The sequence below is a fragment of the Balaenoptera ricei genome, chromosome 2, assembly GCF_028023285.1.
Source record: "Balaenoptera ricei isolate mBalRic1 chromosome 2, mBalRic1.hap2, whole genome shotgun sequence".
Lineage (NCBI taxonomy): Eukaryota > Metazoa > Chordata > Mammalia > Artiodactyla > Balaenopteridae > Balaenoptera > Balaenoptera ricei.
In genome coordinates this window covers 175,493,536-175,514,686 of record NC_082640.1, presented here as the reverse complement: position 1 = coordinate 175,514,686, position 21,151 = coordinate 175,493,536, and the positions used below count along the sequence as shown (strand labels likewise).

The following is a 21,151-nucleotide window of genomic DNA, read 5'->3' as shown; positions in this document are numbered from 1 at the left end:
AAATCACAGCATCATCTCAATTGATACAAAAGAGCATTTGACAAAATTCAGCATACTTTCAAGATAAAAACACTTAACAGGCTAGAAATAGAAGAAAACTACCTAAACATAATGAAAACCATATATGAGAAACCCACAGTGAGCATTATGCTTGATGGTGAAAGACTTAAAGCTTTTCCTCTAAGATCAGAAACAAGGCAAGGAAGCCCACTCTCACCACTTCTATTCAATATAGTACTGGAAGTTCTAACCAGAGCTATTAGACAAGAAAAAGAAATTTAAAAGTATCTGCATATAAAAGGAAGAAGTAAAATTATCTCTATGCACAGATGATATGATCTTGTATGTAGAAAACTCTGAAGATTCTACAAAACAAACAAAACAAAAACAAAAAAACCTGATTAGAACTAATAAAGGAATTCAGCACAGAAGTCTCATTTTAATATGGATAAACACTCTCCTCCATATCCAAATACATCCAGTATGTATCAAATCAGTTGATAGGAGGAGGCCCAGTTGGGAGATGATGGAATAACTTTGTTCTTTGGTACATTCACAATGCATACTGTTTAAAACTGAAGACTGCCACGTACACTTTTGCACAAACTCTAGGAAGGAAATAGACGGTTGACCAAGTAGGTAAGGAGTCTGTCTGTACATCTGTGTGTGTGTGTGTGTGTGTGTGTGTGTGTGTGTGTGTGATGGATGTGGGAGCATGGTCATGGTTCATGACTTTTCTTATGTAGGAAGATTAGGTAACTGATGACTGTTACATGGCAGCTCTTTAGTGAGGTATTATCTTTTTATTCCCTTAGGTATGGCTTTCAATTGATGGCGGCAACACCTTTGAATTTATAGCTGACTTTGATGATGATATCATAAAGAATACTTACCATAGTTTTTATACTTCAGATATTACTTTTGTTTCCCGAAGTGGAAAGGTTTACTTGACAAAGGCAGGTGAGGAATTCACTTTTATTGGTATAAGCACTACCTGTGAGCCAGGGATTAGAAGATTTATTTTAAAATCTGCCATATTAATGAACTAATCCTAAGGTCACAGACCTATTAGGGGTGATGGATTTAAAAAAAAATTTTACTGTAATAAAAATAAACATAACAAAATTTACCATCTTAACCATTTTTAAGTGTATAGTTCAGTGGTATTAAATACATGCAAATATTCTGCAAGCATCTCCAACATCCATCTCCATAACTCTTTTCATCTTGAAACTCTATACCCTTTAAAAAATAAATCCCCACTCCTCTCTTCCCCACAGCCTCTCACAGCTACCATTCTACTTTCTGTCTCTATGATTTTGACTACTTTGGTACCTCATATAAGTGGAATCATACAGTGTTTGTCCTTTTGTGACTAGATTATTTCACTTAGCATAATGTCCTCAAGGGTCATCCATGTAATAACGTATGTCAGAGTTTTCTTCATCATTAAGGCTGAATAATATTCAGTTGTATAGTATATATGACATTTTGCTTGTCCATTCATACATCAGTGGACAATTGGGTTGCTTCCATGTTTTAGCTATTGTGAATAGTGTTGCTATGAACATGGCTATACAGATATATCTTTGAGACCTGCTTTTATTTCTTTTGGGTATATACTCAGAAGTGGGATCACTGGATCATATGATAATTCTATTTTTAATTTTTTGAGGAACTGCAATACTGTTTTACACAGCACTGTACCATTTTACATTCTGACACCCAGTGCAAAAGAGTTCCAGTTTCTCCACATCATTGCCAACCCTTGTTATTTTCTGGTCTTTTGATAGTAATCATCCTAATGGATGTGAAGTGGTTTTTCATTATAGTTTTGATTGCATTTCCCTAATTATTAGTGATGTTGAGCATCTTTTTATGTCCTTATTGGCCATTTTTATATCTTCTTTGGAGAAATGTCTTTTCAAGTCCTTTACCTGTTTGTTAATCAGATTGCTTGTTTTTATTGTTGAGTTTTAGGAGTTTTCTATTTATTCTGCATGTTAATCCCTTGTCAGATATATGATTTGCAAATATTTTCTCCCATTCTGTGGGTTACCCTTAACTAATTCGGTTATTTCTTAAGTAGTTTTTTGATGCTATTGTAAATGGAATTGTTTTCCTAATTTTGTCTTCTAATTATTCATGTTAGTGTACAGAAATGCAACTGATTTTTGAGTGATGATTTTATATCCTGCTACGTTGCTGAATTCCATTATTAGTTCTAATAGGTCTTTTTTTTTTTTTTTTTTTGGTAGAAGCTTTAGGGATTTCTACATATAAGATCACATCATCTGTGAACAGAGATGATTTTAATACTTCCTTTTCAATTCTGATGCTTTTAACTTCTTTCTCTTGCTTAATGGCTCTGGCTAGAACTTCTAGTACTATATTGAATAGAAGTTGTGAGAGTGGGCTTCCTTGCCTTGTTCCTGATCTTAGAGGAAAAGCTTTAAGTCTTTCACCCTTGAGTATAATGTTCACGGTGGGTTTCTCATATATGGTTTTCATTATGTTTAGGTAGTTTTCTTCTTTTTTTTATAACTTTTATTGGAGTATAGTTGCTTTACAATATTGTGTTAGTTTACACTGTACAGCAAAGTGAATCAGCTATACATATACATATACCCCCTTTTTTTTTGGATTTCCTTCTCATTTAGGTCACCATAGAGCACTGAGTAGAGTTCCCTGTGCTATACAGTAGGTTCTCATTAGTTATCTATTTTATACATAGTATCAATAGTGTATATATGTCAATCCCAATCTCCCAATTCATCCCACTCACCCCCCCACAGTTTTTTTCTATTTCTAGTCTGTTGAGTGTTTTATCATGAAAGTATGTTGAATTTTGTCAAATGCTCTTTTGTATCAGTTAAGATGATGTTGTGGGTTCTTTTCTTTCATTCTGTTAATGTGGTATATTACATTGATCAGTTTTCATATGTTGTTTGCATTCAATGTTCCTTGCATTCCAGGAATAAACCCTACTTAGTCATGGTGAATAATCCTTTTAATGTGCTGCTGAATTCTGTGTGCTAGTATTTTGTTGAGGATTTTTGCATCATTACTCATCAAAGATATTGGTCTACAGTTTTCTTTTTTCTTTTTTGATAGTGTTTTTGTTTGGCTTTGGTATCAGGATAATACTGGCCTCATGAAATGAGTTGGGAAATGTTCCCTCCTTTTCAATTTTTTGGAAAAGTTTGAGAAGGATCAGTATTAGCTCTTCTTTAAATGTTTTGTTGAATTCACCAGTGAAGCCATCAGGTCCAGGGAGAGATTTTTTATTACTAATTCAATCTCCTTACTAGTTTTAGGTCTATTCACATTTTCTATTTCTTCATGATTTACTTAGTCTTGTAGTTTTATTTTCCTAGGAATTTTTCCATTTTATTTAGCTTATCCAATTTGCTGGTGTACAGTTGTTTATAATACTCTCTTATAATCCTTTCTACTTCTGTAGAAGTAGCAGTACTGTTCTCACTTTCACTTCTGATTTTAGTAATTTGAGTCGTCTTTCTTTTTTTCTCAGTTCATCTAGGTAAAGGTTTATTGACCTTTTCAAAGAATCAACTTCTGATTTTATTGATTTTCTTTCTTGTTTTTCGACTCTCTATTCCATTTATCTCTGCTCTAATCTTTATTATTTCCTTTTTTCCTTGCTAGCTTTTGGTTTACTTTGTTCTTCTTTTTCTAGTTCCTTAAGTTTTAAAGTTAAATTGTTGATTTGAGAAATTTCTTGGTTTTTGTTTTAACAATTTTAATTGAGGTATAATTGACATATAACGTTATATTAGTTTTAGGTATACAACATAATGATTTTATATTTGTAGACATTGCAAAATGATTACCACAATAAGTCTAGTTAACATCCATCACCATACATAGTTACGAATTTTTTTTTCTTGTCATGAGAACTTTAAGATCTACTCTCTGAGCAACTTTCACATATGTAATACAGTATTATTAACTATAGTAACCATGCTGTACATTACAGGTATATGTAATTTTATTATGCTTAGCTTTATTGCACTTTGCAGATATTGTTTTTTTTTTTAACAAATTGAAGGTTTGTAGCAACCATCCATTTTCAGATGATGGTTAGCATTTTTCAGTGATAAAGTATTTTTAAATTAAGCTATATACATTGTTTTAGAGGCATAATACTATTCCACCCTTAATAGACTACAGTCTAGTGTAAACGTAACTTTTTTTAAAATAAATTTATTTATTATTTATTTATTTTTGGCTGTGTTGGGTCTTCGTTGCTGGGCATGGGCTTTTTCTCTAGTTGCGGTGAGCGGGGGCTACTCTCCGTTGTGGTGCACGGGCTTCTCATTGCGGTGGCTTCTCTTGTTGCGGAGCACAGGCTCTAGGCATGCGTGCTTCAGTAGTTGTGGCACGTGGGCTCAGTAGTTGTGGCTCGCGGGCTCTAGAGCACAGGCTCAGTAGTTGTGGTGCACAGGCTTAGTTGCTCCGCGGCATGTGGGATCTTCCCGGACCAGGGCTTGAACCCATGTCCCCTGCCTTGGCAGGCGGATTCTTAACCACTGCACCACGAAGGAAGCCCTAACCGTAACTTTTATATACACTGGGAAGCCAAAAAATTCATGTGACTTGCTTTATTGCAATATTTGCTTTATTGTGTTGGCCTAGAAACAAACTTGCAGTATCTCCTAGGTATTCCTGTACATCTCCATGGCTTATTTATTTTATAGTTGGAAGTTCATACTTTTTGGCTCCCTTCACTCATTTCTTCCTTATTTTTAATGTAAATATTTAGAGTAATAAATCTCCCCCTTAGCACCGCTTTCACTTCATCCCATACGTTTCAGTATGTTGTATTTTCATTTTCATTTGTCTGTAGGTATTTTACAATTTCCCTTGTGATTTCTTCTTTGGTAGGTTGCTAGTTTAAATGAGTGTTGTTTAGTTTCCAGAATTTTGTGAATTTTCCAGTTTTCTTTGTTATTAATTTTTAACTTCATCTCCTTGTGATCAGAGGAGATACTTTGTGTGATATTTATCTTTTTAAGTCTATTGAAACTTAATTTGTGGCATAACATATGGTCTGTCCTGGAAATTGTTCCATATGCCCTTGAGAAGTGTATGTACTGTTGTTGGGTGGAATGTTCTGTGTATGTCTGTTATATCCAGTTGGTTTACTGCACTGTTTAAGTACTTGATGTCCTTACCTGTCTTCTGTCCGGTGTTCTGTCCATAATTGTGAGTGGGGTATTGAAGTCTCCAACTACTGTTGTTTCAGCTGTTGATGTCACAGAACTACATCATTATACATTGTGTGCCTCCAAACATAAATTAGTAATTCTTTTAAATGCATCAGTCTCCTAAATTATGTAGAAAACGAGATTTGGAGTTACAAACCCAAGTTAACAGTAAGTAATACTAGCTTTCATATTAATCATTTTTTTCTTTAAATGTATTAGTCTCTTAAATCATATAGAAAACACAAGTACAGTTACAAACCATTATTCACTTTGCTTCAGTGGTTTTTCTTTCTGTTCCTCAGACTCGCTAATTTTCATTGTCCTGTTTTCAAATTAACTGATTCTTTCTTCTACCTTTCAATCCCTCTAGCAAATTTTTAATTTCAATTATTGTGCTTTTTCATCTGTAGGATTTCTCTTTGGTTCTTTTAGTTTTTCTGTCTCTTTGTTGATATTTCCATTTTGTTCATATATTATTTTCTTGACTTTTTCCACATCTTCCTTTAGTTTTTTGAACATCTTTAAGATGGAACATTTCTGTTGATTTAATTTTTTCCTTTGAATGGGCTATATTTTCTGTTTCTTTGTATGCCTTGTGATTTTTTTGTTGAATACTGGACATTTGAATCTAATAATATAGTAGATATGGAAATCAGATTCTCCCCCTTCCCCAGGGTTTGCTTTTTTGTTGTTAATGTTTTTGTTTTTTTATTGTTGTGGGCTGTCTCTGTGCCAAGGATTAGCCTGAGATGTAAACTCGAGATCTTCTTAGGTCTTTCCTGAGGCTGTACCTTTCCCCAAGTGTATGTGGTCAGTTTCTAAATTTTCCTTGTGTATGCAGTTGCTTTTGAATGTCCTAGTCTTTCTCCCCAGCTTTACTGAGATATAATTGACATAATATTGTGTAAGTTTAAGATGTACAGTATAATGATTTGATATATGTATATATTGCAAAACGATTATCACAATAAGGTTAGTTAACACATCAGTCATCTTACATAGTTATAATTTTTTGTGTGATGAGAACTTTTTAGACTTACCCTCCTAGCAACTTTCAAATATATGTATAGTATTGTTAACTATGTCACTGTACTGTATGTTGTATCCTCAGAACTTATTCATCTTATAATTGGAAATTTGTCCCCTTCAACCACCTTTACCAATTACCCCCTCCCCATTCCCCTGCCACCACACTCCTGGCAACCACCATTCTGCTCTCAATTTCTATTAGTTTGACTTTTTTATAGATTCTACATATAAGTGAGGTCATACAGTATTTGTCTTTCTCTGACTTATTTCACTTAGCATAATGCCCCCTGTTTCATCCATTGTTGCAAATGGCAGGGTTTCCTTCTTTTTAATGGCCAAATAATATTCTATTGTGTATATATACCACATTTTCTTTATCCATTCATCTGTTGGTGAACACTTAGGTTGTTTTTCTGTCTTGATTATTCTGAATAATGCTGCAATGAAAATGGGGATGCAGATATCTCTTTGAGATAGTGATTTCATTTCCTTTGGATATATACCCAAAAGTTGAATCACTGGATCATATGGTAGTTTTATTTTTAATTTTTGTGGAGTCTTCACACTGTTTTCCACAGTGGCTGCACCAATTTACATTCCCACCAACAGTGTTCTCTTTTCTCCACATCTTCACCAACACTTGTTACCTCTTGTCTTTTTGATAATACCTCAGATGTCCTAGTCTTTAATGTCTCGTTCCCAAAAGGGAAAAAAGAGACAAATGAAGGGGTAGATAAGGGGGAAGGGCCCAGACCTTTAAATTCCCTGGAAGTCATTTCAGCCAGTGGGGAGTGGACTTGCAACACTGAAAGAGGTGCAACAAGAATGGCCACCCTCCTTTTTGTCTGCACCTCTGTGATAAGAAGCTGCAATCAGCAAACAGAGCACAGATCCCCAATATTTGGAGGACAAGGTCCTTTTTGCCCACACTGGCTCCTGCAAACTGTGTGCAACTGCCCCAGGAACACATGCATAACTGCCTGCCCTGAGGCTGGAGTGGGGGGGTGGGTAGCTTTTACTGTGCTAAGGGCTGAAATTAACCGCAATTTACTACCCAAGTCTTCCTCCGGAAGTTGCAAGCCTTCAATAGACTCCAGAGTTCCCAAACAATTACATCAGATAGATTCTTCCAGTGCAATTGTTGTCCAAGTGGGGAGAGAGATTCCTAGTGCATCCCACTCTACCATCTTCCCAGAATCCTCTGGCAGGGGGTGGGGTGGTGATGATGGATTTTTAGGATCCACAAAAATAGGATCCTATGAACAACCCTAAAGCAGGGGGACTCTGAAACATCATGCTTTATTCTCATTTACAATTTCAGTGATTTTTTTTTTTACTCTCCCCAAAGACAAATAATAATAGCTCCCACTCAGTGAGCTACTATAGTTGTACTCAGCATGTTACAAATATCATCTCATTTAATATTCACAACAACCAAGTTGGAATAGGTAATGTTAAATTACTTTTACAGTTTAAATTGATACGATTAAACTCACACAGCTTGGGCTTCCCTGGTGGTGCAGTGGTTAAGAATCTGCTTGCCAATGCAGGGGACATGGGTTTGAGCCCTGGTCTGGGAAGATCCCACATGTCACGGAGCAACTAAGCTTGTGTGCCACAACTACTGAGCCTGTGCTCTAGAGCCCACGAGCCACAACTACTGAAGCCCATGTGCCTAGAGCCCATGCTCTGCAACGGGAAACCACCGCAGTGAGAAGCCCGCACACTGCAATGAAGAGTAGCCCCCGCTCACTGCAACTAGAGAAAGCCCATGTGCAGCAATGAAGACCCAATGCAGCCATAAATAAATAAATAAATAAATTTATAAAAATAAAAAAAATAAAATCACACAGCTTGTAAGAGGTGGAGTTGGGTAAATGATATATGGCTCTCCACTTACTTGGTTTGGTAATTTTGTGATGTCATTGATCAAGCCTACATAGCTCCTCTCAGTTTGCACAGTTGAAAGGAAAAATTCATACTGATTGACCTTATTGACAGATGCCTCCCCCCTTCCAACACAGTTAAATTTTGTCAACCTGTCTTGGAGCCTAGAATGATAAAGGGACATGGCTTTCAATTTATTTCTTTATCTCTGTGATCTGCCTTTTCATGTTGTCATTCAGTTATTGAGGCTTTGAGATCTTGTCTTGTTGAATCTATTAATTCATTAAAGTCTTTTGATGCAAAATACAGAGGAAATTTTACCTTATCTTGGGATATGTTTTGTATGACTGGATTCTTTATATCTCTTATATGCTATCAGTGCCTTCCTATTCTGCCTTTTCCTGTCCCCTTCCCTCCCCTATTCTACCTTCTTCTTTACCCCTTTCCTCCTTCACATCTTCTCCTCCTTCTATTCCTCCTCCTCCTCTTTTTCTCTGGTTCATCACTAAAGTGTGCAGCACTGGTAGATCTTCAGTTTGCTCTGATGCAATGTGGGTAAATTATTCTTGAGACTGTTTGCTTCACCTCATCTAGGTAGCACTTGATTCATTCTCTCAACTCAGTAAAGGACCTTGGAAGGTGGTGAACCTGACTTCACTTAAGAGGGCTGGTTTTTCCCTTTACTTCTCCTTTGGAAACCATCTCATCCACTGTCAACCTCTGTCTCCTTAGGAGGATATTACTGAGAGTCCTCAGGATTTTGTTGATTTACCTTCCTTCTCTCTATATTGCTTTAAAGGGTTAGACATAGAGTAGTGTGACCTGTTACATCAGAATTTTCTCTTCCTTTCCTTAGCTCATACTTTTCTACATTTTGGCATAATATGGTTCTTTTTTTTTTTTTTTTCTTGATTCCTGCTGGTGGTTTTGTTTACTCCAATTTATTTATTTGTTAAAATATACACAACACAGACTTTAACATTTTAATTTCTTTTAAGGGTATGGCTCAGTAGCATTAGGTATATTCACATTGTTGTGCAACCATCATCACCATCCATCTCCCTCCAGAATGTTTCCATCTTTCTAAACTTAAACTCCATAGCCATTAAACAATAACTCGCCATTTCTCTTCCCTCCAGCCCCAGGCAACTACTTTCTGTCTCTCTGAATCTGACCACTCTAGATACCCCATATAAGTAGAATCATACAGTATTTGTCCTTTTGTGACTGACTTATTGATTTAATATAATGTCTTCAAGTTTCATCCATGTTGTAGCGTATATCAGTACTTCATTCCTTTTTATGGATGAATAATATTTTATTGTATGGATTTGGCACATTTTGTTTATCCATTCATCAGGATATTTGGGTTGATGGACATTTGATGTTTTTTACACTTTTTTGGCTATTATGAATAATACTATTATGAACATCTGTGTACAAGTTTTGTGTAGACATATGCTTTCAGTTCTTTTGGGTATATACTTAGGATTCTCATTGCTAGGTCATATGGTAACTCTATGTTTAACATTTTGAAGAACTGTCAAACTATGGCTGTACCATTTTACATTCCCACCAGCAATGTATGAGGATTATTTCTCTACATCCTCACCAACACTTATTATTATCTGTCTTTTTAAAATTTTAGTTACTGTAGTGGATGGGAAATTGTATCTCGTGGTTTTGATTTGCATTTCTCTAATGACTAATGATATTAAAAATCTGTCCATGTGTTTATTGGCCACTAATATATCTTCTTTGGAGAAATACTTATTCAAATCCTTTGCCCATTTAAAATTGAGTTAATTGTTTTTTTATTGATGAGTTATAAAAGTACTTTATATATTCTGAATGTAAGTCCCTTAAGAGATATATGATTTGCATGTATTTTCTCTCATTCTATGGGTTTTTTACGTTCCTGATGGTGTTTTTTGTGGCACAAACGTTTTAAATTTTCATCAAGTCCAATCTCTTTTTCCTTTTGTTGTTTGTGATTTTGCTGTCTTATCTAAGAAACCATTGCCTAATTCATGAACATGAAGCTTTACTCTTAATGTCTTCTTCAGAGAGGTTTATATTTTTCATACATTTTAGGGTTCATTTTTTCAGGTGTTCATGAGATAATAAAACTACCAATTGTAAAAACAAACAATGCTGAAATTCAATAACTTAATAGACAAGGAAGATCTACCTTCAATACTAGTCTCCTACTAGCCATCCATTTTACATTTGGTAGTGTATATATGTCAATGCTATTTTCTCACTTCATCCCAGCTTCCCCTTCCCCTAGTAGGAAGCTACTGCATAGCACAGGGAGATCAGCTCGATGCTTTGTGATGACCTAGAGGGGTGGGGTGGGGAGGGTGGGAGGGAGGCTCACAAGGGAGGGGATATGGGGATGTATGTATACATATAGCTGATTCACTTTGTTGTACAGGAGAAACTAACACAACATTGTAAAGCAATTATATTCCAATAAAGGTTTAAAAAAAAAAAAAGAAATACAGTCCCCCCAAAGGTAGATCTCCCAATGTTCAAGTACACTTTTATAGATCATTGGGTAAGTTTGGAGATTGGGGTAAACTTGGAGATACCTGATTAGGTATAACCAGAGTAGGAAATGTACTAATTGTCTCCAAGACAAGAATGAGTCTGGGGGTTTTTGTTTGTTTCTTTGTTTTTAACATTGCCAGCATTCTTGACTGTCCAAGCTTAAAACCAGGTTCTTCTGATCTTGTAAGTCTATGATATGATTCTAAACAACAAGCTTTCTAAAGGTTTCTGATATGACTTCATAAAGCATGGTTTCTAAGGCCTCGATCCTGTGTCCTTGATGCTCACCAGCAGGGACAGTTTTACCATCATAAAATCTCCTCAATGGTCCTTCCTTATTCAAGGATAAGGAGAGAGCACAAAATTCTGATTCTATTCCCTCAGATCTTCCCCACAATGTTTATTTATTCTCGTTTCTGTCAATAATATTTTGTTCAATTTATGTTGGTATCAAGGTTAATCTTGTGGTTAATTTGTCTGAATCATTTGTTGAGACAGCAGGTGTGCAGTAGTAGCATTTAGAATTCTGACAATCAGGCATCTTGTGACTGTGAAATAAACAAAAATAACTATCGGTATCATTGGGAGGGGCTGGAAAGTAGAGCAAGCTATGGAACATTCCCAGTACTCTGGAAGGGTCCCACATGCCCTTTCTTGTCAGTATACCTCTAAGGGTAGCCATTATCCTGACTTCTAATACCATAGATTAGTTTTGTCTGGTTGCGAACTTCATATAAATAGAATTATGTGGTATATATTTTATGTCTGACTTTTTCCAGTCAATATTATGACTTTGAGATTCCTCCATATTGTCACAAGTATTAGTAATTTGCTCTTTTTCACTGCTGCGTGGTCCTCCATGGTCTGAATATACAACAATTTATTTATCCATTCCACTGCTGGTAGGTATTTGAGTTGCTTCCATTTGGAGCCTATTATGAATAAAGCAGTTATGAACATTCTTGTATAAGTCTTTTGCTAGACAGAGCTTTCATTTCTGTTGGGTATAAATGTCGGAATGGAATTACTACATCATAAAGTATATGTTTGTTTAGCTTTTTGTGAGAAAAAATATTAAGTGCTGCCAACATTTTTCCAACATGATTTTATCAATTTACTGTCCCACCAGCAATATGAAGGAATTCCAGTTGCTCCCTCTTCTGGTCAACACTTAGTATTGTCTTTTTAATAGTTAGCCATTATGGTGAGCATGCAATGGTATCTCACTGAAGATTTAGTTTCCATGAATAATAATGTTGAGCACATTTTCACATGTTCACTGGCCAATCTTTTTTTTTAAATTTTATTTATTTTTTGTCTGCATTGGGTCTTCGTTGCTACGTGTGGGCTTTCTCTAGTTGTGGCGAGTGGGGGCTACTCTTCGTTGCGGTGCTCGGGCTTCTCTTGTTGCGGAGCATGGGCTCTAGGCGTGGGGGCTTCAGTAGTTGCAGCACGCAAGCTTCAGTAGTTGCAGCGCTCGGGCTCTAGGGCATGCAGTCTTCAGTAGTTGTGGCACGTGGGCTCAGTAGTTGTGGCTCGCGGGCTCTAGAGTACAGGCTCAGTAGTTGTGGCACACAGGCTTAGTTGCTCCGCGGCATGTGGGATCTTCCCAGACCAGGGATCGAACCCATGTCCCCTGCATTGGCAGGCGGATTCTTAACCACTGCGCCACCAGGGAAGTCCCTCACTGGCCAACCTTTGTATCTTTTTTTGTAAATTATCTCTCCAAGTCTTTTTAATCAAGTTTTATTGGATTGCCTTTTTTCTTATTGATTTCTATGAGTTTTTAATGTATTATGGATATGAGGCCTTTTTTAGAAATATAATTTGCAAACATCTTTTCCCAATTAGTGGCTTGTAATTTTTATTCTTTTCATGGTGTCTTTGGATGAACAAAATTATTAATTTTTTAAAAAATAAATTTATTTATTTATTTTTGGCTGCATTGGGTCTCCGTGGCTACATGGGCTTTTCTCTAGTTGCATCAAGCAGGGGCTACTCTTTGTTGCGGTGCTCGGGCTTCTCATTGCAGTGGCTTCTCTTGTTGTGAAGCGTGGGCTCTAGGTGTGCGGGCTTCAGTAGTTGTGTCATGCGGGCTCAGTAGTTGTGGCTCCTGGGCTCTAGAGTGCAGGCTCAGTAGTTGCAGCACACGGGCCAAGCTGCTCCGCAGCATGTGGAATCTTCCCAGACCAGGGCTTAAACCCGCGTCCCCTGCACCAGCAGGCAGACTCCCAACCACCACGCCACCAGGGAAGTCCAAAATTATTAATTTTTAACAGATCAATTTCTCAGCCTTTTCTTTATAGTTAGTGCTTCTTGCTTCTTATATCCTGTTTAAGAAATCTTTGTCAAAAAAAAAAAAAAAAAGAAAAGAAATCTTTGTCTATCCCAAACTTATGAAGATATTCTCCTGTTTTCTTCTAGGAGGTTAATTGTTTTAGATTGCTTACATAGGTCTGTTTAAAATTTCTAATTTTGTGTGTGGTGAGGTAGGGTTCCTTTTTCCCCATACAGCTGTCAGGTTCTCTACTCTGGCCTTGAGCTGGATATTCAAGGTCATAAGTTGGTTGTTTTGTTGTTGTTACTGTTGTTTTTTTTGGTAAGCTTTCTAATACATCCAATAAGTCATGCTAAAAACCATGATTGTTATTGTAATCAAGCACAGCCACCCCATTTGATCACCTAAAGTCTTGCCCTCCACAGACCTACTCCGTCCAATATAATTTGAGTAATTGTGTTGCCCTTGCTTGGTATGGATTGCCAGTTCACAATATCTGCCAGGCATAAGAAGTCATCTTTGCATTCCTTAAATGTATAAGCAACTCAGTCCCAGAATCCCACTTTGATACTGTTTCTAGGGACATGTCTGGTAAAAAAAAAAAAAATACTGTATCAGTAATAATCCTGGCAAGAACCTAATACCACTCAAGTGTTTCACCTGAAGAGCCTTTATAAGGGAATTATTTGCAGAATGGTGGACAGAGTTAAAGGAACCAACAATAATATTAAAATATCCAGAGACTAGCAATGGAAGAAAGCCATTACAGTCCCTTTAGTTAAAGGGGTAATGCAAATAAATAGATGATAGATAGATTGATAGATAGACAGATAGACAGACTTCTCTTTCCTTCTCTTGTTCTTATCTCCTGCTAGTGCCCTTCACTGGCCAAACCCATTCAGAAGCCAGCTGGAAAAAGAGTGGAAGTATTGAAATACATAGGGGTGAGCCTTTCAGTGCACCGAATAAGGAAGAGGAAGTCTGAGAATGTATCCAGGGGAATGGGCAAATAGAGAATAAACACATATTATGAAACAGAAGTCAAAATAGACTAAGCAAGATTACTTTGAAAATAGTAAAAATATTTAATACCTCCGAAAATGAAACTAAATTGGCAATATAAATTATTACAAATTATAGATATGAACTATAGAAACATGTCCACATATAGAATGAATAGATAATTAGAAAGAATCTCGGATGACAAATATAGATGCTAAAGATTGAGAAATTGCAAGTGGTAGGGATCTTCAGTGATGAACAAAGGTGGTGGCTCTGTATTCCTCTTCCTGGCACATTGTAGCCCTCTGATATGAATGAATGGATGAATAAATACTGAAAATAGGAAGAATAAAGGAAACCAAAATTGATAAAACATTAATTTTTTTAACTAAAAGCAAAACCAATAATAAAAGCAAAAACACTTCTGAATTATTTGAAATAGAAAATGTAAAGCCAGGGACTTCCCTGGTGGTGCAGTGGTTAAGAATCCACCTGCCAATGCAGGGGACACGGGTTTGAGCCCTGGCCTGGGAAGATCCCACATGCCGCTGAGCAACTAAGCGCGTGTGCCACAACTACTGAGCCCGTGATCTAGAGCCCGTGCGCCACAACTACTGAAGCCCACATGCTCTAGAGCCTGTGAGCCACAACTACTGAGCCCATGCTCTGCAACAAGAGAAGCCACCACAATGAGAAGCCCGCACACCAAAACAAAGAGTAGCCTCCGCTCGCCACAACTATAGAAAGCCCACGCACAGCAATGAAGATCAAACGCAGCCAAAAAAAAAAAAAAAATTTTAAAAAGCACATCAAAAAATCAAGCCAGCCTTGGATTTTTCTGCTGCAACAATGAATATCACATATTCTTTTAAAGAACTTTCAGAGAAAAATATTACCTAAGAACCAACTCAACTAGTTGTTCATATGCAAAACCAACAGAAGAATGTTGTAAACATATTTCATCAAATGTGAGCTTCATTGAGTGTAAGATACACTTTGTTCTATTAACACAAAGAAAGGAAAAACTCTTCCAATTAAACTTTAACACAGTGTTTTAACAGTGATCGTGGATGATGCATGGATTGTGCTGACATTTCCCCAGCGTTCTGTGTGATAAGGCAATAATTTCATGTGTATCTCCATAGTAAAACATAATGTAATTTCATCTACTTGTAGGTTTCTTTGTTCTTAGGTCTTATAAAATACTTGGTGATTGTTCTACAAGAAAATGTGGCAGCGTGGTAATTCTTTAGCTACTTTTGCTTTATTGATAAATCTTTGCCCTGCTTTGTTTTTCTCTCTTGCTGAACCCATAATAATTTTGTTTCAATACCAGATTATAATGTAATATTTTAAGGCATTTTAAGCAGCATTAAAACTCAACATGTATTATACCAGTGATTCAGGAAAGTGATGACAGTATAAAATAGCGGAGACAAAGTATAATACGTACATGTGTAGCCAATTGACCATTATGGCGTGAGTGCCACCTAGTGGACAATGATTATAAGACAGACCAATTATAAAATATCTCCATTTCCAAGATGTTAAAATGTGAAGAAAAAAAAAAAGTGTATCTTATGGTTATAGATGAAATATGGCATATTGAACCTTAACAACTGTAATGGTTAATTTTATGTGTCAACTTGACTGGGCCAAGGGGTGCCCAGATTAAACATTATTTGTGTGTGTGTCTGTGAGGGTGTATCTGAATGAGATTAACATTTGAATCCATAGACTGTCCTCCTCAGTATGGGTGGACATCATCCAGTCTCTTGAGGGCCTAAGTAGAACAAAAAGGTGGAGGCAAGAGGAATTCACCCCTTTTGCTTCTTGCCCGCCAGCTTGAGCTCGGACATCATTGGTCTTCTCCGGCCCTCCCACCCCACAAGCCCAGTTCTCAGGTCTTTGGGCTTCAACTGGGAGTTACACCATCAGCTCCCCTGGTGCTTGGGCCTTTGGTTCTCTACCTTACAGACAGCAGATCATAGAACTTCTCAGCCTCCGTAATTGCATGAGCTAATTCCTCGTTATAAATCTCACAATAAGTAAATATATATATTGGCTTGTCCAGGGTGATTGTGGTGAGAAGTGGCTGGGTTCTATATGTATTTTGAGGCTAAAGTCAGTAGGATTTGCTGATGGATTAGATACAGGGTGTGAGAGGAAGAGAGGAATTAAGAACAGCTGTATGGTTGTTGGACTGAGGAGCAGGAATAACACAGTTGCCCTTACTGGGAATGAGGAAGGCTGAGGATGGAGGAGGTTTATGAGAGGATTGGGAGTTCAGTTTGGGATGAGTTCCGTGTGAGATGCTTGGCTGACATGCATATGGAGATGTCATTAGGCAGTTAGATAAGTCTGGAGTTCAGGGAAGAGAATGAGATGGGAGGTTTAAATTTGGGAATCATCCACATAAAAATGGATTTAAAATCCTGAAAGCAGAAATAGAGACACAGAGATAGAAAACAAATGTATGGATACCAAGGGGGGAAGGGGAGGTGGGATGAATTGGGAAATTGGGATTGACATATATATACTACTACATATAGAATAGATAACTAATGAGAACCTCCTGTATACACAGGGAACTCTACTCAGTGCTCTGTGGCGACCTAAATGGGAAGGAAATCCAGAAAAGAGGGGATATATGTATATGTATAGCTGATTCACTTTGCTGTACAGCAGAAACTAACACAACGTTGTAAAGCAACTATCCTCCAATAAAAATTAATTTAAAAAAATAAAATAAAATCCTGGAACTGGATGAGATCTCCAGAGATAATGGTAGAAGATATCTAAGAACTGAGTCCTGGGGCACTCCAGTGTTTAGGGGTCAGGACAGGAGAAACTAGGGAGGATTAGGGAGCTTGGTGGGGAGCGGGATGTGGAAATCAACCTTTCTCATCCTGAGACCTCAGCGTTCACTCTGTCTCCATCCTCCATCCAGGGGAGGGGACACTTTCTTTGTCTGGATCAGTGTTTGGTTCAGTGAATGTTGCTGCATCACCAGATGACTGCCAGTTCCTCTCAACGTGTTGCCCTAAGACACGAGAGAAACGCAAAACACCAAGTTTGGTTCAACATATTAATCCTAGTATAGCTAATGACCCAGTGGTCTCTACTGATAATTCCCCCTTGCCTCCCCAAGGGTTATTTTCTCACTGCCTTCTACCTACTCAGGAGTCTGATTTCAGTGTTAGGAAGAAAACCCACTGCCGGAGGAGCTAACCTCTTTTCCTCTATACCTCTAGACACCCCCTCACTCTGTCCTTCACCTACTTCAGCAAACAGGTTCTGTAATGAAATGGAGCTTGAAAAAGACTTTCCAGGGACTTACCGAAGACTAACATGAATTTTGCTAATTCTGGAGTCTCAGAGCCCTTCTCCCACCTCTTAGTTTAAATAGAGTTTTCATAAGGTATAGTTTTTAAAGTTCTCTAGTTGTATCGTACCAATATCAAGAGATGTCTGTTTCTTTCCTAACAGGGTTAGGAAGATATAGTAAAATTGGATCTATTTCTGATAAAATTTTCACATTATACTATGACCACATGGGATTCATACATAAACTGACTCCGGATCATTTTGAAGCTGGTGGGTCACTTGCTGCCTTTGGAAATTCTAAAGGTATTTTTGGACAGGTCAGTGATATAATGCATTGAAACAGTTTGTCTTGTTTTAAGTGGAAATGGGAAAGTGTTTTCCTTACAAACTCTTATTAATGCTCTTTGCTCTATTTAACTAAAGGAAAAACCTCCATATATCAGGGAACATCTCCAAAATCTTTCAAGTCACATACAGAGCTATATAGATTTACATCCACCTAGGATATTTTCATATAAATGTCTTCACAGCAAGCCACCAGATATTCTAAGCTAGATCCAACCCAGGTCCATGGTGGGTTTGACTCTCTGCCTCTCAAGGTTGACCTTGAAGAAACATGAGTTCTGTTTTTTCCCAATGTTTGACCTTTCTTCTTTCATATTAACCCTGCCCCCCCTTGTTTCTTCCTTTTCTAATGCTAACAGAGAAAGGCGTTACGTGTGTCACAGAAGATACTTCATGCAGATTTTTCTAATAATTTTAATGTATAATGTGCCACTTATGAAGGTATATATGCCTAAGAAGTCATCACGGGGCACATAATCATGAATTAATAATAATTAATAATGAATTTTCATCAGCGTATCAGCAAAGAATCAAACAGATTTTTTGACTGGGACTTAATAAAACCTGCCCTTTGGCTTAAAGGAAACAGAATAAAGGAGGACTCAAGGATGACTCTAGTTTTAACTGCGGTTCAGAACATGGTGTTTTAAGTTCCCTGTCTGTACGAGATATTTGTAGAGAGTAAAGTGGAACTTTCTAGTGACAGTAAGATGCCATCACGTGACTCCTTGTGTATTTATTTGCCCTTCTGTTGTGTGGCTCTGCATAGAAATAAATCAAACCACGCAAGCGGGAAGGTAGCACTAACCATAAAAGCAGTTACCCCAATTTTCACTAACTTCACAATTTGTAGGAAATGTCTTAGTTCTCTTATGTGAAAGTTTAAATTATTAAAATCAAAAGCCAGTGGGGGTTTTTATACTCAGGGCGAGTGAGTTCAAGGAACTTACACTCGATATTACGACCCTCCTCTCCCAAAACAAACTATACATGTATTGTCTCTGGATACAAATGGTCCCTAGACCTTATTTGGCTCTGACTAGGTGCCAGGCACTGTCATGAGCACTTAATCTTTATAACAATTATTTACCCTCATTTTACCCATAAGGAAAGTGAAGTGCAGGGAGGCTAAATAATTCACCCCAAATTACACACATCACTGGTTAGTCACTGGAATCAGACATCGAATCAGGCAGCAAGTTCCAAGGCCTATGCTTTCAGTCATCCTGCTGCCTTTCCCTGGACTTGCACATTCTTTTCATGGGATGTTCTTGGCACTCCCCGGCTAGAATGTCATGCAGAACTCTTAAAGCATTGTCAGTAATTTTCAAGACTCCTTAAGCCATCTGTTCAGTCCCACATGTATTCTCCTGGCATCTATTTCCCACTCTCTCTTCTCCGTGGGTTCCCAACTTTTAGAGGCCAGAGGAAAAGGCATGACAGAAAATGGGTCTGGAAGGCACTACTTGATGGTGGCGTCCCAACCAGTCTGTACCATCTACCACCCCTCCTCCTGTCATAGCATCAAGGGCAACTCCAGCATCCCCTTGGGGGCTGGTCCCTACCTGTCTTCTCACCCCTGCAAGTTCCCAAATCTGGACAAGAGCAGGATCAGAGAAGGGTGTGTTGGAAAGAAGACCTGCGGGTCAGAAATCTGGTCCAAAGGTGCCGGTGTGGACAGTGAGGGAAAGCCTTGTGAACCACCAGTGTTGGGGACTCAGCGGCAGCTGTGCAGAGTCACCAGCGTGAGATTGGGGGTGGGGGCAGCTCTCAAGTGACGAGAGGTTCTTCCCTGCCCCTCGCTTATAGAAAACTCCAAATAGGAACTGAATTCTAGAATCTGCACCTCCAGACTCCTCCCACACACACAAGGCAAGACATTCACATCTCCCACTGCAGCCTTCTTCACGGGAATCTTAAACTGAACTTTCCTTCTCAGAATTTCTTCTCCTCCTCAACAGAAAAGTGTGTTTTCCCTTGCACATGCGTGGATATTCAGACAGAATGTGTTGAAATATTCCTCCTATTGAAAAGCAAAGCAGTATTGTTTTGATGTGAACTGGAAGCAAATCTTATTTTCATTTTGTCATAATGGAAATATAAGCTCGTTTAAATTCAATATTTTCTTTTTTTGTGTTCCAGGCTCCTGACATGGGCTTTGAGACTGTCCTTGCTCCACAGTATATCACCTTAAATGAAATGATCTTTTATGCATATGTGCCCGAGAATGAACCGAAGGAAAGTATATACACCAAGAAATTCAACGACATTCACCTTGGAAAATTGATACACTCCAGGTAGGTACTGATTATCTTCACATTTTACTTAGGTTGCACACCAGTATTGATATTCTAAATTTTGAGCCTATCTTTTGGAGTAATTTTCCTAGTCAAGGAGAGTAAGTCTTTTTTGGACACCTCGCAAGGCCAAATACATTTACTTATAGACTCTAAGGTGCCTTGCACAATGCCCCAGTTTGAGAAACATGGGGCCAGTTATATCAGCACCATCTGGCCAAGCTAAAGACATGTGTGTTTGTTGTCCTGAGTATCAAAAATGTCTGGGCTACACTGGATACTGCTTATCCTCTGAGTTCACTCCCATGGCAGTTGTCATATGTCCTAAAGACAAGCACATCTAACGTAGAGGAGGCCATTCTGCATGAAATACTGCATGGCAAGGTATGCAGAGTTCTGAGGAACGCTTACTTTGAAGATGTTGGCAAGAGCCAGGGACCCTGAAAGCTGCCTTTAAGGCCTAAAATCTTTCTTTGAAAAACAATACAAATTCTATAACCCCTCACCCCCACATCTAACAACCAGAAAAGAAACAGTTTCAGATTACCAGAAACTCACCTATCTCCAAAGTGGTGAGCCCTGTTCCACCAGGTTGAAATCTATTATACATGCATTGGGCTGTCAACTCGGATCTTGTCCCATAGCCAACAACTCCAGCTCTACGGGACAGCTCACTCAGAGGTAGAGATGGGGACAAGAATCAAACATAATATAGCAAATGCTGGCATTAGGGTTTTCTTCCACAAAGACTGTAGAAGCTTCAGCCTCTGAGAAAAGTATCTGTGATCACCTAGAACTATTTGTTTTTGATAGCTTTTGGATGTGTGATATTCCAGATCAGTTAGTGCATGTTTACATAGGTATGTCCTTGTAGAAAACATAGAGAATCACTCTTTAAAATTAACATATGATTAACATCATCTCAACGTTAATATCAATTTCTTATATCCTAATTATTTTTAAAAGCATATGATAATTCTCTAAAGGATCAGAATATTTGAAAACCAGCATAGCATGTTCTGAGATCAAATTCAATAACTGTGCTCCACTTGCACAGAAACTAGAGAATGAGCATCTCCGAGGAAGGAAATGGGAGCAAAGAGCCAGGATCAGGGAACTGGAAGCAAGTGGGACTTCAAGCAGGAGGGTCAAGGATGTGGGAGCCGGAAGTTATGAGGTCAGCTGTGGGCCAAAGGCAGATATCT

At 37.9% G+C, this 21,151-nt stretch overlaps 1 protein-coding gene across 1 annotated transcript in view; it reads left to right on the top strand.

Moving 5' to 3' along the window:
* Positions 1 to 21,151, top strand: part of CATSPERB (cation channel sperm associated auxiliary subunit beta) — a 138,279-nt gene that overhangs the window by 69,720 nt on the left and 47,408 nt on the right. Inside the window, exons 16-18 of the mRNA XM_059915818.1 lie at positions 816 to 960; positions 17,467 to 17,621; positions 19,792 to 19,946. Coding sequence (XP_059771801.1) covers positions 816 to 960; positions 17,467 to 17,621; positions 19,792 to 19,946 — 455 coding nt within the window. The remainder of the gene's footprint in view (positions 1 to 815; positions 961 to 17,466; positions 17,622 to 19,791; positions 19,947 to 21,151) is intronic.